Genomic DNA, 12,789 nt, shown 5'->3' with positions numbered 1-12,789 from the left:
AGCCGCCGCCTCCTCCGCCGACGCCCCCGAGCTGCGCCGGCGCCGCCAGCCCCGCCCCGCGCCGGCCCCGCCTTCCCGGCCAGGACAATAGCGTGGCAGCTTTGCGCACAGCTGAGCAGCCTGGAACCCCCGGGTGGGAGCCTGCGCCAGGCCCCCGCCCCCTTGAGACTCCAGGCGTCCCGCCTATGGAAGGGCCTACCCGGGAGTCTGGGTCACAGGCTTCGTAGTTGTGGATTTTGAGTTCTCCAAGACTGTCACATCCAGTTTTCTCCTCCCTCGGACCCAGACCCTCATTAAACGTCTTTCTTCTCTTCCAGGGACGCCAGCACAGGAACCCCGACCCCACCCCCAAATCCTCTTGAGGTCCTAGGCCTCCAAAATTTCCTCAATCAAGAGCACAGCAGTTGAGCTTTAAACGATTGTGAAGCTAGGGAGATTCTGGCCAGGAAAAGGAGGTCTGATCTCATTGTTCTCCCAGCCTTTCGATCCTCCTCTGAAACCGTTCAATAAAATGGCTTGATTTAAAAAAACAAACAAACAAAACCCCACAGTAGTTGACACCCAGTCCTCTTCTCCCTCAGATCCAAGAGTCTGGGTCCCAGGCACCTTCTCTCTCTGGACCAGAGACCAAGCCCTCAGCCCTTTCTCCCTAAGATCAACAAGTCCAGGCCTTCTCCTCTGCTTTCCAGGAGCCCTAGTCAAGTAGACCTTTAATTCCTAGATCAAGGATGCATGAACCAAAGCCCCCAGACCCTTTCTTTGAGGATGAGCTGAGTCAGGTACCCATCACCTCAAGATAAGGGTCAACCCCCATTCTTGCTCTGAGGATCAGGACAGTTCTCTTCTCCCACCCCTAGCCTCTCCTTTGCTGCCTCCCCTTCAGGGTTCACTTCCTTCTCTTCCCAAAATACAGTGTAGAATTGTCTTCCCCAAGCAGGCTGGGGCAATCCTGTCATGTGCGTGCATCTGCATAAGTTTGTTTGTCCAGATGTATCTTAAAAGAGCTTAGAGTGCTCACTTCAGTTCAGTCACTCAGTCGTGTCTGACTCTTTACGACCCCACGACTGCAGCACGAGTGCTCAGTGGATAGTAAAGGGCTGTGGGGTGGCTCATGTTTTTTTTCTACAGCCACTTCGTAGTCTAGGGTAAGAAGAAGGGCCTTGGGGCAGATTCAATGGACCCCTTCCTTGATAGACAGTAATAATGCCAGGGGATTTCTAAGATATTCACTTTGCAACTTTTTTTTTTAATTGAACATAAATATTCTCATTCCCAGATTCCAACAGCACTCCTTCCCCCCTTCCCACCACAACAGCCCTCACCTTGTCCTTACTTCTTGGGTCCAGTTCTTCCAGGGCCTTTAAGGAAGGTAGAAAGAATCAAGATGGTGGCCATCTTGGATTCCCAGGGAATGGATGGCCATTTTGGCAGCAATTCCATGGGTGAAGCAAAGTATCCCTCGGGGATAGCAAGGGCAGATCCTGTATCTTGATCTGCTTTATGTTGCCTTTCTTCTTAATGTGAGTGGCCATCTTGAAATCTCTTCTTTCAATGTTTGGAAGCAATTTCCTTCTCTGTCCCTAACTCCCATAACCCCTGTCCCCATCCCTCTGCAAAGGGCCCATCTGCCCTCTTGAATCTCTTTTATACAGAGGAAGAGGCAAGCCCAGTGGCTTTCTTGCAATGACCCAGGCAACTGCAATGATCTTTCCCTCCCCTCAAGGTTCAATTTTGGAAGGGTTTGTTCCATAGCCAGTTTGTTCTGGTTACTCAGAAATCAGGACAATCCATTACGCTAGTTGAAGATCCCAGGACTCTTCAGCGGGAGAGATGTCACACATGAGTCTGGAGACGTGGGTGGCTGGGCGTGGGGAAGGCAGCATATGGGAAGGGGGGAGTGCTGGGGGCCATATCTGGGGGTCCAAAGGATGTGGGTTTGATGTAGCTGGTAAAAGCTCGAGGATGAGGTGTGGTCAGATAGCCTGCTCGGGCTCTATATAGTCTGCAGGGGGGGACCATGCCCAGATGTGGATTGAAGTCATAGAAGGTAGGGGTTCCTGGAGGTCCAAGAGGGGAGGAGGGTGGTAGGAAGAGACCTCCTCCAGGGGCTTCTCCAAGGCTCAGGCTCACACTGACTCCTCGGACCTTGTAGTAACCATTGGTTGGGTCCTGAGGGGACAAAATGGGACTTGGTAAGGTATGTGAGGGTATACAGGGGTGATGGTAAGTGAATAGAGAGAGACATTGAGAAAGAACCATACCTAGGGAGAGACAAAAAGATAGAAGGAGGAGCAGGCAGAGAATCCAGAGACATATAGACTGGTAGAAGGGCAAAGAGACACAAAAACAGTAACAAGAGATGAAAAGACAGAAAGAGATGGACAGAGAAAGGCAGAGACAGAGGTCTGCCAAGGGATGGTGGTATGGAAGGAGATGCAGAGGGAACAAGAGAGAGAAATGGAAATCAATCAAGACATCCATTCTTGCATTTGCCCAACAGCCCAGAGGCTTTGATTCTATGTCATGCCCTGTGCTGCTGCTGGAGACATCTCTCTCTAGAATAGACCTAGTCCCATCTTCATGGAGATCGCAGGTCAAAGGAGAAATGATGAGTCACCAGACAGAACCAGGAAGGGTCAGGGATGCGATGGAGGAAATTCGGGCAGAGTGACTGGAACAGTGATGGGAGAACCTTCAGACTGCGGTGGGGAAGCCTAGATCACAGTGGTCATAGCTGTGACAGGTGAAACAGAATGATTGGGGCTAAGAGGAGAGAAGCAAAAGTTTTCCAGCACAAAAGATGTTTGAGGGCTTTCCTGGTGGTCCAGTGGTTAAGAATCCACCAGTCAGTGCAAGGGACACTGGTTTGATCCCTGGTCCAGGAAGATCCCACGTGTCATGAAGCATGCAAGCCTGTGCTTCACAACCACTGGACCCATGTGTTGCAATGTGCCCTAGAGCCTGAACTTTGCTATATAAGAAGCCACCAAGATGGGAAGCCCACACACCACAACTAGAGAGTAGCCTCTGCTCTCTGCAACTAGAGAGAAGCCTGCCGGAAGCAACAAAAGGCCCACCACAGCCAATCAATCAATCAATCAATCAATCTTAAAAGCAAAAGAAGAAGAAGAAATGTTTGAACTGACACCAGAGGAATAATGGAGAGAATTAGGTAGGTATGTGAAGAAAGGGGGCTTCCCAAGTGGTGCTAGAGGTAAAGAACCTGCCTGCCAATGCAGGAGACATAAGAGATGTGGGTTCGATCCGTGGGTCAGGAAGATCCCTTGGAGGAGGGCATGGCAACCCGTTTCAGTATTTTTGCCTGGAGAATCCCATGGACAGAGCAGCCTGGCAGGCTGCAGTCCATAGGGTCACAAGGAGTCAGACAGGACTGAAACAACTTAGCATACATGCACACGTGAAGAAAGGAGTGTTTCAGGCCAAGAGACTAGCATCTGCTAGGCAGAGAGAGAGAGAAGGGCTCTGGACTGGGAACTGCGGTCACTGGAGCCCCCAAAAAATGGGGCCCCAAAGGAAGGACAAGTTTGGGGAAATATGAAGCTAGTGTGGAACCTGGTAGGCAGAAGGGGCCTGGGTGAAGCAACCGGGGAGAGGCATCTAGGAGGCCTGATGTGGGATGTGGGCCTCTGATGGGGAAAGCACAGGTCAGGGTATAACCTTGACCTGGGGCTCAAGATGCAAGCCAAGGCTGGGGCAGATACATGGGCATAGTCAGCAGACAAACCAACTGAGACTGTGGAGGTGGGTGAGACAGCCCAGGAGGCAGCAAGAACTGGGTAGAGGGGGACTTCCCTGCTGGTCCAGGGGCTAAGACTCCCTGTTCCCAATGCAGAAGGCCAAGGCAGGGTTTCAATGCAGTTAGATCCCTGATCAGGGAACTAGATCTCACACGTCACAACTAAAAAAAAAAATCCTGCATACGGCAGCAAAGATCGAAGATCCTGCGTGCCACAACTAAGACCCAACACAACCAAATAAATAGATAATATTTAAAAAATAAGAAGTGGGTAGAGGGACCTAGGGGCCAGAATGAAAAAGGAGGGAACAGAAGTGGAGAGGGAGCTGGAGACACAGTGAAGGGAGCCCCTCTTTTCCCAGCACTCACCTTGGTCTCCAGAGCCCCCTCCTCATCTAGAACCAGGTCACTGTGGTCTGTGTGCACGATGGGGCCCTAGGGTATAGTGCTTAGTGAGAGGGAGTGTAGACTACACTGCAGGGGATGCCAGACCCCAGAGACCCTCAGTTGAACATCTGAGGCCAGGGAGGAAGGGCGAAGGGCACCTGGGAGCTGGGGTCTGGACATAGGACAACAAGGAGCCCTAGGGAAAGGGCTAGGGAATAATTGGGATGGGGCATACTTGGATTTGAGGGACGTTTGGATCTAAGGGTCACTGTTGGGACTAGGGCTCTATTTGAGTTTCGGGGGCCCGATTGGGATGGGGATCACAACTGGGACTGGGTTATTATTTGGGTTTTGAGGTACCATCAGGTCTGGGGACCCTCACATCCTACCTGATCTTTGCTGCTGCCTGTCTCCTCCTCAGGGCCCCTGGAACTGGAGCCATCGTTGCTCCCTGGGATTCGCACCAGGTTCTTTTGCTTGGAGAAAGAGGCTGAGGCCAGGGACATTGGAGGTGAGGGCAAAGGTAAGTGATGGGGCTGGGTCACGGTTTGTGGAGACCAGTGAGCAGGAGGAGAGAGGACTGGGGCAAATCAGGCTGGAAGGCTGGGAATCAAAAGAGACCACTGACCGAGGAGGGTGAGGGGTGTGACCCTGAGGAGATGGAGTTAGAGCTTGAGCTGGGAACCAGGCTTTGAATGGGAGCCAAGCCCAAAGTGAGTCTGGAGAGGCAGGACTGGGACAAGCCCCAAGGCCAGAGCAGCCAGTGTACAGGGCCTGTGTGGGGGTCTGGGGTGGGGCTCAGACACTGACCCCTGCCGTGGCGCCAGCAGCAGAGGGCCACCCCAGTGATGATCATAAGGAGAGTCGTGGCCACGGCGGCCACTCCGGCCACAATCCACACAGTGGGCAGCAAGTCTGTGGGAAGAAGGGGAGGGGGTTCCTGAGGAGGCTGAGCAGATGACTGAGCAGGAACTGGGGAACAGGGCTTGAGTAAGGGAACCTCTGCTCAAAGGTCATCAAGTTTGGGGATTCCCAAGTTTAGTAGTCCCCTAGCTTGGGGTCTCTGGGTTTAAGAGCACATGAACTTGGGGTTTCATAAGTTTAGATTCCCTGACTTTAAGAAGCCATAAAGTTTGAAGGTATTTTACTTTGCAATTCTCTATATTTGGAGGTTGTCTTCTTTAGAGTCCCTAAGTGTGAGAGGTCTTTTAGTTTAGGATTCTGTATTTAAATTATTGTTGGGGTTGTGGAATCTCAGGATTCAAGGGACTCCTAGTTTTGAGGCTCCCAAGGTTTGAAGGCTCTGCCTTTGAGAGTCTTCCGTTTGGAAACTGTGGCATTTTGAGGGTTTGAAAACCTCAGATTTGGGGTCTTCAGGCCCAGAATCTCACCTCTACGGCCCAGGCTGACCTGGGTGCCTCCCTCACCCAATCGGTTCCGGGCAGTGCAGTTGAAGCCCCTGTGAAAGTCGGACTCCTGGGTCCCCGAAATGTGTAGCACAGAGATCAGGCCTGGACCCTGTCCCGCAAGGCCCTCTGGGGCTGGGAAGTTCTCCACCAGGAACCGACCCCGTGACCCCGCCGTCAGGAAGCCCTCATCCCAAGACCAGACCTGGGGGCACAAAAGAGGAAGGTCACTGAGGAGACTCGGGAGGGCGAGAAGGTGTGGGCAGGGTCTGGGAAAAGTCAGAGGTAACCACAGCGGTTTGGGGAGTCTGTCTAGGAGGTCCGTGTGGCCGGATGGGTCATGAGAACGGGGACTTTCCTTACCACGGCTTCTGGGGCGGGGGAAGCGAAGACCAGACACTGGAGGCGGGCGGGGCCCGTCAGGAAGGCGGGCGCAGAGTGCAGAGCGGTCACTACTGGGGGAGCTGGTGTGGAGATGGGGGGCCAGTCAGAGGAGAGGCCCCGCCCTCCCCAAAGCCCATTCTCGAGCTGGCGGGGTCAGGCCTCCGCTCTCCCCACTAACCTCAAGCTACCATCCCACTCCTCTCGACACACGTGAACCCTACTGAGGCTAGCCTTTTGTAGGTCCAGCTGCAATCCCCAGGCCCCCCAACCCCTTCTCATGGCCACTCTCACTCCCATTAGACCTCATCCCCTCTGCCCACTTCTTATCCCAGAACCCACTGGGTCCACTAAGGAGCACCTCTTTCTCACCGTTCACAGTCAGCCTAGCTTCCGCAGCGCCACCGCCCTGGCCCGAGAGCCCCGGCTCGGCCCTGCACACGTAGTCGCCTGCATCCTCGGGCCCCACCGCGGGAAGACGCAGCGTGGGCCCAGAGGCCAGCACCTGAGAAAGGGAAGGGGCGTCAAGGGCACGACCTTGGGAGGAAGTCCCTCCCCTACTGCCAGCCGTGGCCACAAGCCCCAGATCTGGCCTCACCTGTGCGTCCCTGCGGCGGGTCCAGGTTACCCGTGGGAGCGGATTCCCGCGCCAGACACAGCTGAAGGAGGCGTCTTCTCCTACGTCCACCGACAAGGGTTTCGGCTTTGCCTGTAGAATCGGCCCAACTGGAGGAGACCGAAGAGGGGCCACATGACCAGGGAGGGATGCAACTTCTGACTCCGGAGCAGACGCTCAGAAATGACACCCACAAGGGACCATTGGGTTGAAGCCCCAGTTAACTCGGCGCGCACGTCCGGCCCACAAGCCTCAGCCCCACTCTCGCCCCGCCCCTGCTCCACTTTGGCACTGATCCAGCACAGCCAAATCCCGCCTAAATCCTACATCGGGCCCACCATCCCCAGCAGCCCTTCGTAGCCACGCCTCATGGTAGCCGCTGTCCCATTCTGCTCGCCCCACTTTGGCCACACCCACGGCCCCGCCCCGGCTCACACTGCACGTCCAGCGCTGTGCTGCGGTTGGCGCTACCCACTGCATTGCTGACCTCGCAGGACACCGGTGCAGTCAGGAATGAAGCGTCAGCCACTATCTCCAGCATTGGCCCGCGGGCCCCGAGCACCGGGGAGCCCCCCTTTGCCCATCTGCGAAGATGGTGGGGTGTTATTGTTGTCCTTGCTCCTCAGGCACACCTACTCAGGTTCTAGCCCCAGTCCTCCCCAAGCTGGTCCTCCAGGCTGGGGAGAAATGACCTGAGTCCTCACCTATAGCCGGTGACAGGAGGCTGGGCTGTGGCCTGGCATAGGAAAGTGACCTTCTCTCCCTCCTGCACTGTCTGTGGTTCTGCAGACAGAGTAACCACTGGGGGGTCTGTAGAGGTAAGTCAATGGTCAGTAGTGGGCAAGGACATGGAACACCTCCACTGATGACCTAGGAGTCCAGTTCTCAGCTCCTCCACCCCAGGAGTCTGATCCTCAGTCCCCTTCTCCCTTTCAGCTAGCAGTCTAGGCTTCCAGTTCCCAGTTCCCCCAGGGAACCAAGGTACACAGCCCCCGCCTTTCTCATGCCCTGAAATCCAGATCCCAGGTTCTTCCAAGGACCTCAGGCTCAAAGCCCAGTGTCTGATTGCACTCACACTGCAGGCTTAGTGTGACAGCTGTGTCCTTCCCTGCAGGCAGGGCCTGGCTCCGGGCCCGGCAAACCAAGGTGGCTCCATCATCATGGCTGGAAGGGGTCAAAGACAAGATGCTCTCCACTGACCCGATGGTTCCTTCCTTCAAAGGGGTCTGTAGGTTGTGAATAATAACGATGATTTTATCTACCTTTAGGTAGTACTTAATGTCAGTCACTCTTCCAGGCATTTATAAACATTCCTTTATTTAATCTTCCAGTAATCCTAGATGGGCAAACTACTATTAACTCCACTGTACAGATAAGTAAACTGAGCGGCAGAGAAGTTAAGATCAATCAACTAACAAGTGACTGAGCCAGGATTTAACCCAGGTAGTCTAGCCCTATGGGGGCTTCCCAGGTGGCACTAGTAGTAAAGAACCTGCCTGCCAATACAAGAGGCATAAGAGATGCAGCTTCAGTTTCTGGGTCAGAAAGATCCATTGGAGGAGGGCATAGCAACCCACTCCAGTATTCTTGCCTGGAGAATCCCATGGACAGAGGAGCCTGGCAGACCACAGGATCACAAAGAGTCGGAAACGACTGAAGTGACTTAGCTTGCACGCACAGTCTAGACTTAAGAGTTCCTATGCTTAAGTACATACCAAGGATCCCAAGCCTTGAATCTCTGCCTTCTCATGCCCTTCTCCTCTGCCTGAGCCTGTGGTCTGAGTGGACCCCCGAATTTCCCAGAATGAGCAAGGAAGGGCTGGCACAGAGACTTGGACCTAACCTGGTGGAAGATGGCCCCGTCCAGCCGGATCCCATCTCGAAACCACAGCAGCTCAGGGGTAGGGTGGGCATCACCACGGCTCCGACAGGTCAGATTCGCAGGAACCCCAGCAACCAGAGACACAGAGGGGCCGCCCAGCACCTGGGGGGGTTCTGGAGGCACTGTAGGGTGGATCTGGGGTCGGAGCTGGATCCGGGTCCTAGAGACCCTGATCTTCCCAGCTCTAACTGCCCTCTCCTTCGTTCTCCCCAGACTCTGATATTCCCGCTCCCCGGGGTGGTGAATCCCCCTCCCCCGGGCTCCACAGGATAAGTGGGCTGAGTCCTCACCCAGCACATGCAGTCGGGCTGGTCGAGAGCGGAGGCCGGCTTGTGTCGCTTGACATTCATATGATGCTTGATCCTCTAGCTCCACGGGTCTGATGTGGAGGTCGTGCTGGCCACTCGCTGCATTCCCTGATATCCAGTACCGGGACCAGCCTGGGGTCAGGGACAGAGGCAGTCACACTGTGGTTCTGAGTTCCTGGTCCCAGGCCTCCATCCCCAGGCATCTCACACTGGAAAGACACTACCAAAAGTGGGGGCTGGGCCAGAAAGACTCTAATCCCTTCCCAGTCCAGTGTCGCTACAAACTTAAGGGGATGATAAATTCAGGGGGAGAAAAAGCAAGAAAACAATTGCCATAAGAATCAGAGTAGATACTACCTGTAGGTAGTAGGGAGGGAGGGAGCTACGAGAGAAGGGAATAATAAGGAGGGCCTCTGGGGAGCTGGCAACAGGCCTGGGTAGTCGTTACACGGATATCTATTTTAGAATTATTTGACAAATCTTCCATTTATGTTTTATGTGCTATTTGGCACTGATGCACTATTTTACAATCCAAATAAAAATTTCCAAACCCTATGGGTCAGCTCCAAAGAAGATCCTGAAAATTCAAGACACCCAAATGTTTCCCTGAGCCCATTAATTTCCTAAACTTGAAAATGTCAAACTAGAAATTTCAGTTGTAGCTCAAGCCCAGCATCCTCACCCTGGAGCCAGCCCCTCCCTGAAGAGATAGTAAAGCCTCACCTGGAAGGTCCCTTTCGCCCCCTAGAGCCAGCCCGTCCTTAGTCCACTGAACCAGTCCCCGGTAGGCGCCCAGGGCACAGGGCAGCCGGGCCTCGTCTCCCAACAGAACTACCTGGTCCTCTGGCTGTTGCAGAAAGTGGGGTGCCAGGCCTAAGAGAGTGGGGCAAGGGAGCAGAGCCAAGCTTAGCATAGTCAGGAGCTCCCGATGAAGTCCAGTCCCCAATCCGCTCTGCCCTCAGACCCAGAAGCCCAGGCTCCCAGAGTTCTCTTCCGTCAGACCCAGGAGTCTGGACCCTCAGCCCCATCTATCCCAGCAAAGCGACAGCTGGCAAACGACCCTCCCCTGTATGTATCTGCCCCGGCCCCTCGTGGTACCTGCACGCCCCCTGAGGCAGAAGGAGAGGACGAGGAGTACTGGCACGAGCATCCTAAGTGTGTCCCCCAAAATCCAGCGGACTTGCTGTTGCACTGGCTTCCCTGCCAGTTCCTTTCTCGGAGCACACTTCCCACCACTCTGGCCTGGAGTCCCCTCCGCTCCTGACTCTTCGCCCCAGGCTAGAAGCTCCCCTCTCTCTGACCTGGAGGTCCCCTCGTCTGCTCCGCCGCTCTGAAACGCCTGCCAGTTCGGCGCGCCAGGTCTCCGAGAGACCCTGGAGGGCTGGTTCCCACTCGCCCCGCCCCGGCCCGCCCCCTGGGATACCCGCCCTCTTCCCATTGAGAAACTCCCGCGGCCCGACGCGGATGAATGGGGGCACTCAGGGCGGCGTCCCTGCCAGCGGGTGGACACTCCAGCCCCCTTAAGGTCTGGGAGCTGGAACACCTGGGTTGAAGCCGGGGGTACCGTCTGGGTTGGACATCTGCACCCTGCAGGGGTTGGGGGATGGCTGGGGGTGAGGAGGAGGGAGGGGAAGGAGTGGAAGAAACTTGCTCAACCCGGGTCCTGGAGGGACCGCGCTGAGTGGAAACGCAGCTATAAATGGGAACCCTTGGGGACTCGCTAGTTTCCGCGCCCTGGGGAGGCGGGGCCCGGGGCTCCTCTGGGCCTGTGGGTCAAGAAGAGGGCACCATGTTTGCCTGGGGGGCTGCTGGGACCCCCGAGAAGAGAGAGTTCAGTTCTCCCCACCTCAAAACGCCTTCAATGCCTGCCTTTTTACCGCTGCAAATCACAGCTCGTCCTAAGATCCAGGAATCCAGCACCCCCGCCCCTCCTTTCCCAGGACCCTGCAGTTCTGGACCACCCCCTCGCCCCACTCAGCAGTGGTTGCCGGGCGACGGCTGGGAGGCGGCGGTGCCCGGGCTGAGTCAGGCAGGGAGGCTGGGAACCGCGCAGCTTGTCCTGACGGCTGCATGTCGCCCAGCTGGGGCGTTCCCACGCTGCAGGCCGGCGGTGCGCTGCGCAGCTGGCGGGGCAGGTGGGTGGAACCCGAAGCCGACAGAGGGGAAACTGGGGGCCTGGGACCCTGGGTACGACATTCTTAAACCTGTAGGGATTGGGGATCTACACTCCGTTGTTCTGAGCTCAGATTCTTGTGTCCCTAAATAGCAGGGACATGGACACTGCCCCCCCCCCCACCCCAGGATGCTAAGACCAGGACGTTCAGACCTCTGATGACCGAGAAGCTAATGGCCTGAACCCCGAATTTCTGAGGCGTTGGGGACTCAACTAGGGCCCCTGCCTGAAGCAGAGTGCAGTTGGGAAAGGATGACCTGAGGTCAGAAAATCTGCTCTTAAGTCTTACAGTCAGTGGATTTAACCACCAATCTCTCTCCCACCCCCTCACAGGCCCCGGAGGATTTGAAAATCAGCCGACAGTGAACATCTGCCCTAAGTCCTGTGTGTGTGTGTGTGTGTATGGGGCTAGGGGGGAAGGACTGCAGGCCTGAACCCCCAGGTCCTTGGGAAGGAGGGACCTGGACTCTGGAGTCTGAGTGGCTTCTGTTTTGGGGATTCAGCCCTTGGATTTTGAAATAGGCTGGGCTTATGGCCAGGACTCCTGAGTCTTGGGGGTGGAAGGCAGGTAGAAAGGCTGTTTTTCCAGGCACCTGACATCACTTCCCCTTCCTGGCTCTCTGGGGGCCACAGGCATGGAAAGATGGAGAGTTTGAGGTCCCAGGAGCATCTAGAGAAGGAAAACATCCAAGGTGGAGGGTGGAAGGTTCGTGCTAATTAAAGGTCCCAGCAACGGACAGCCCCATGCCCGGGCCCTGAGGGACACCATCTGGTGATAGTCCAAGACAGAACCTCCAGCTGTGCACCCAGCCCATTCCCCAGGAGGCGTGAGGCCAGCTGGGAGAGGAAACGTGGGAGGAGGACAAGGAGTTAATAACGGGAGGGAAGAAGACAGACTAGATTAGAGTCAAGGATGGAGCTGTGGGGGCTCAGCCCAGATGCCTCGTAGATGCCTCGTCTTGTGTAGGGAGAAGGACCAGATGGGGGTCATGGAGGGGAGAGAGAGAAAGCGAGCAGTTCCAATTCCTGCAGGAGATCAGCAGGCAGAAGAAGCTTATCCCGTGTGGGTGTATAGGCGCACACTGGGGTGGGGAGGGCAGGCCTACCAGCATATGGTTATAAAATTCAAATATGTGACAGTCAGGAAGACTCAAAGACGGAGAAACGAATAAAAGAAGGAGGCGGAATCCAAATATTTGACTGAGAGCAAATATTTATTGAGCTCCTGGTGTGTGCGAGAGACAGAGCATCGGGTGGGAGAGAGGGAGAGATGAGAATAGAAAGAGAAAAACGATGGGGACTTCCCTGGTGGTCCGGTGACTAAGACTCTTCGCTCCCAATGCAGGGGCCTGGGTTTGAGTCCTGGTCAGGGAACTAGAGCTTATATGCCACAACTAAAGATCCTGCACACCACAGCTAAGACCCAGTACAGCCAAATAAATTAATATTTAAGAGAAAAACGGAGACGTGTACAGGCACAGACAGTGACAGAGTTAAAGGCTGACTGAGAGGTAACCACCTAACGGAGAGAGATGGGGAGAAAGACACCGAGTCAGAGAAGGACACTCTCAAAGTGGTGGAGAAAAGAAAATAAATCAAGATGAACTGAGGGAGGGAGAGAGACAGAGACACCCACAAGGAAAGAAGAGATAGAAAGAGACCGAGGGAAGCTATGTGAACCAGAACTCACAAGACCCGTGCCAAAGCGTTCGCACATTGGGCTCAGTGCTGGTGGCCTCGGACCCTACCTTTCATTCCCACTCACTCTGATGGCCCAGCACGTTTACACCTGAGACATTTACACACACACACATACTGCACAAGTTTTCACAGATCACAGTTCACTATCAACTTCCCCAGGCATGTTCACTTACGTGCA

At 55.0% G+C, this 12,789-nt stretch overlaps 1 protein-coding gene across 1 annotated transcript; it reads right to left on the bottom strand.

The window, feature by feature from the left end:
• Positions 1 to 1,795: 1,795 nt before the first annotated feature.
• On the bottom strand, positions 1,796 to 10,933 carry KIRREL2 (kirre like nephrin family adhesion molecule 2). Its single transcript, XM_068993055.1, has 17 exons — positions 10,802 to 10,933; positions 9,836 to 10,076; positions 9,461 to 9,610; positions 8,720 to 8,869; positions 8,391 to 8,551; positions 7,623 to 7,773; positions 7,252 to 7,357; positions 6,983 to 7,131; positions 6,530 to 6,657; positions 6,304 to 6,436; positions 5,914 to 6,014; positions 5,536 to 5,755; positions 4,949 to 5,059; positions 4,534 to 4,634; positions 4,127 to 4,192; positions 2,131 to 2,169; positions 1,796 to 1,861 (listed from the first exon to the last, which is right to left on the bottom strand). The coding sequence occupies exons 1-17, from the start codon at positions 10,931 to 10,933 to the stop codon at positions 1,796 to 1,798; spliced, it is 2,205 nt and encodes a 734-aa protein (XP_068849156.1).
• Positions 10,934 to 12,789: the final 1,856 nt, after the last annotated feature.

Source organism: Capricornis sumatraensis, chromosome 20 (assembly GCF_032405125.1).
Source record: "Capricornis sumatraensis isolate serow.1 chromosome 20, serow.2, whole genome shotgun sequence".
NCBI classification, from domain to species: domain Eukaryota; kingdom Metazoa; phylum Chordata; class Mammalia; order Artiodactyla; family Bovidae; genus Capricornis; species Capricornis sumatraensis.
This window is presented reverse-complemented; position numbering and strand designations above follow the sequence as displayed.

Coding starts and splice junctions, on each gene's coding strand:
- KIRREL2 (XM_068993055.1), bottom strand. CDS start 10,933: ATGTCGTACCCAGGGTCCCAGGCCCCCAGTTTCCCCTCTGTCGGCTTC. Junction 7,774..8,390: donor ACGGGGCCATCTTCCACCAG/GTTAGGTCCAAG, acceptor CACAACCTACAG/ACCCCTTTGAAGGAAGGAAC. Junction 2,170..4,126: donor AGGGGGCTCTGGAGACCAAG/GTGAGTGCTGGG, acceptor TTGTCCCCTCAG/GACCCAACCAATGGTTACTA.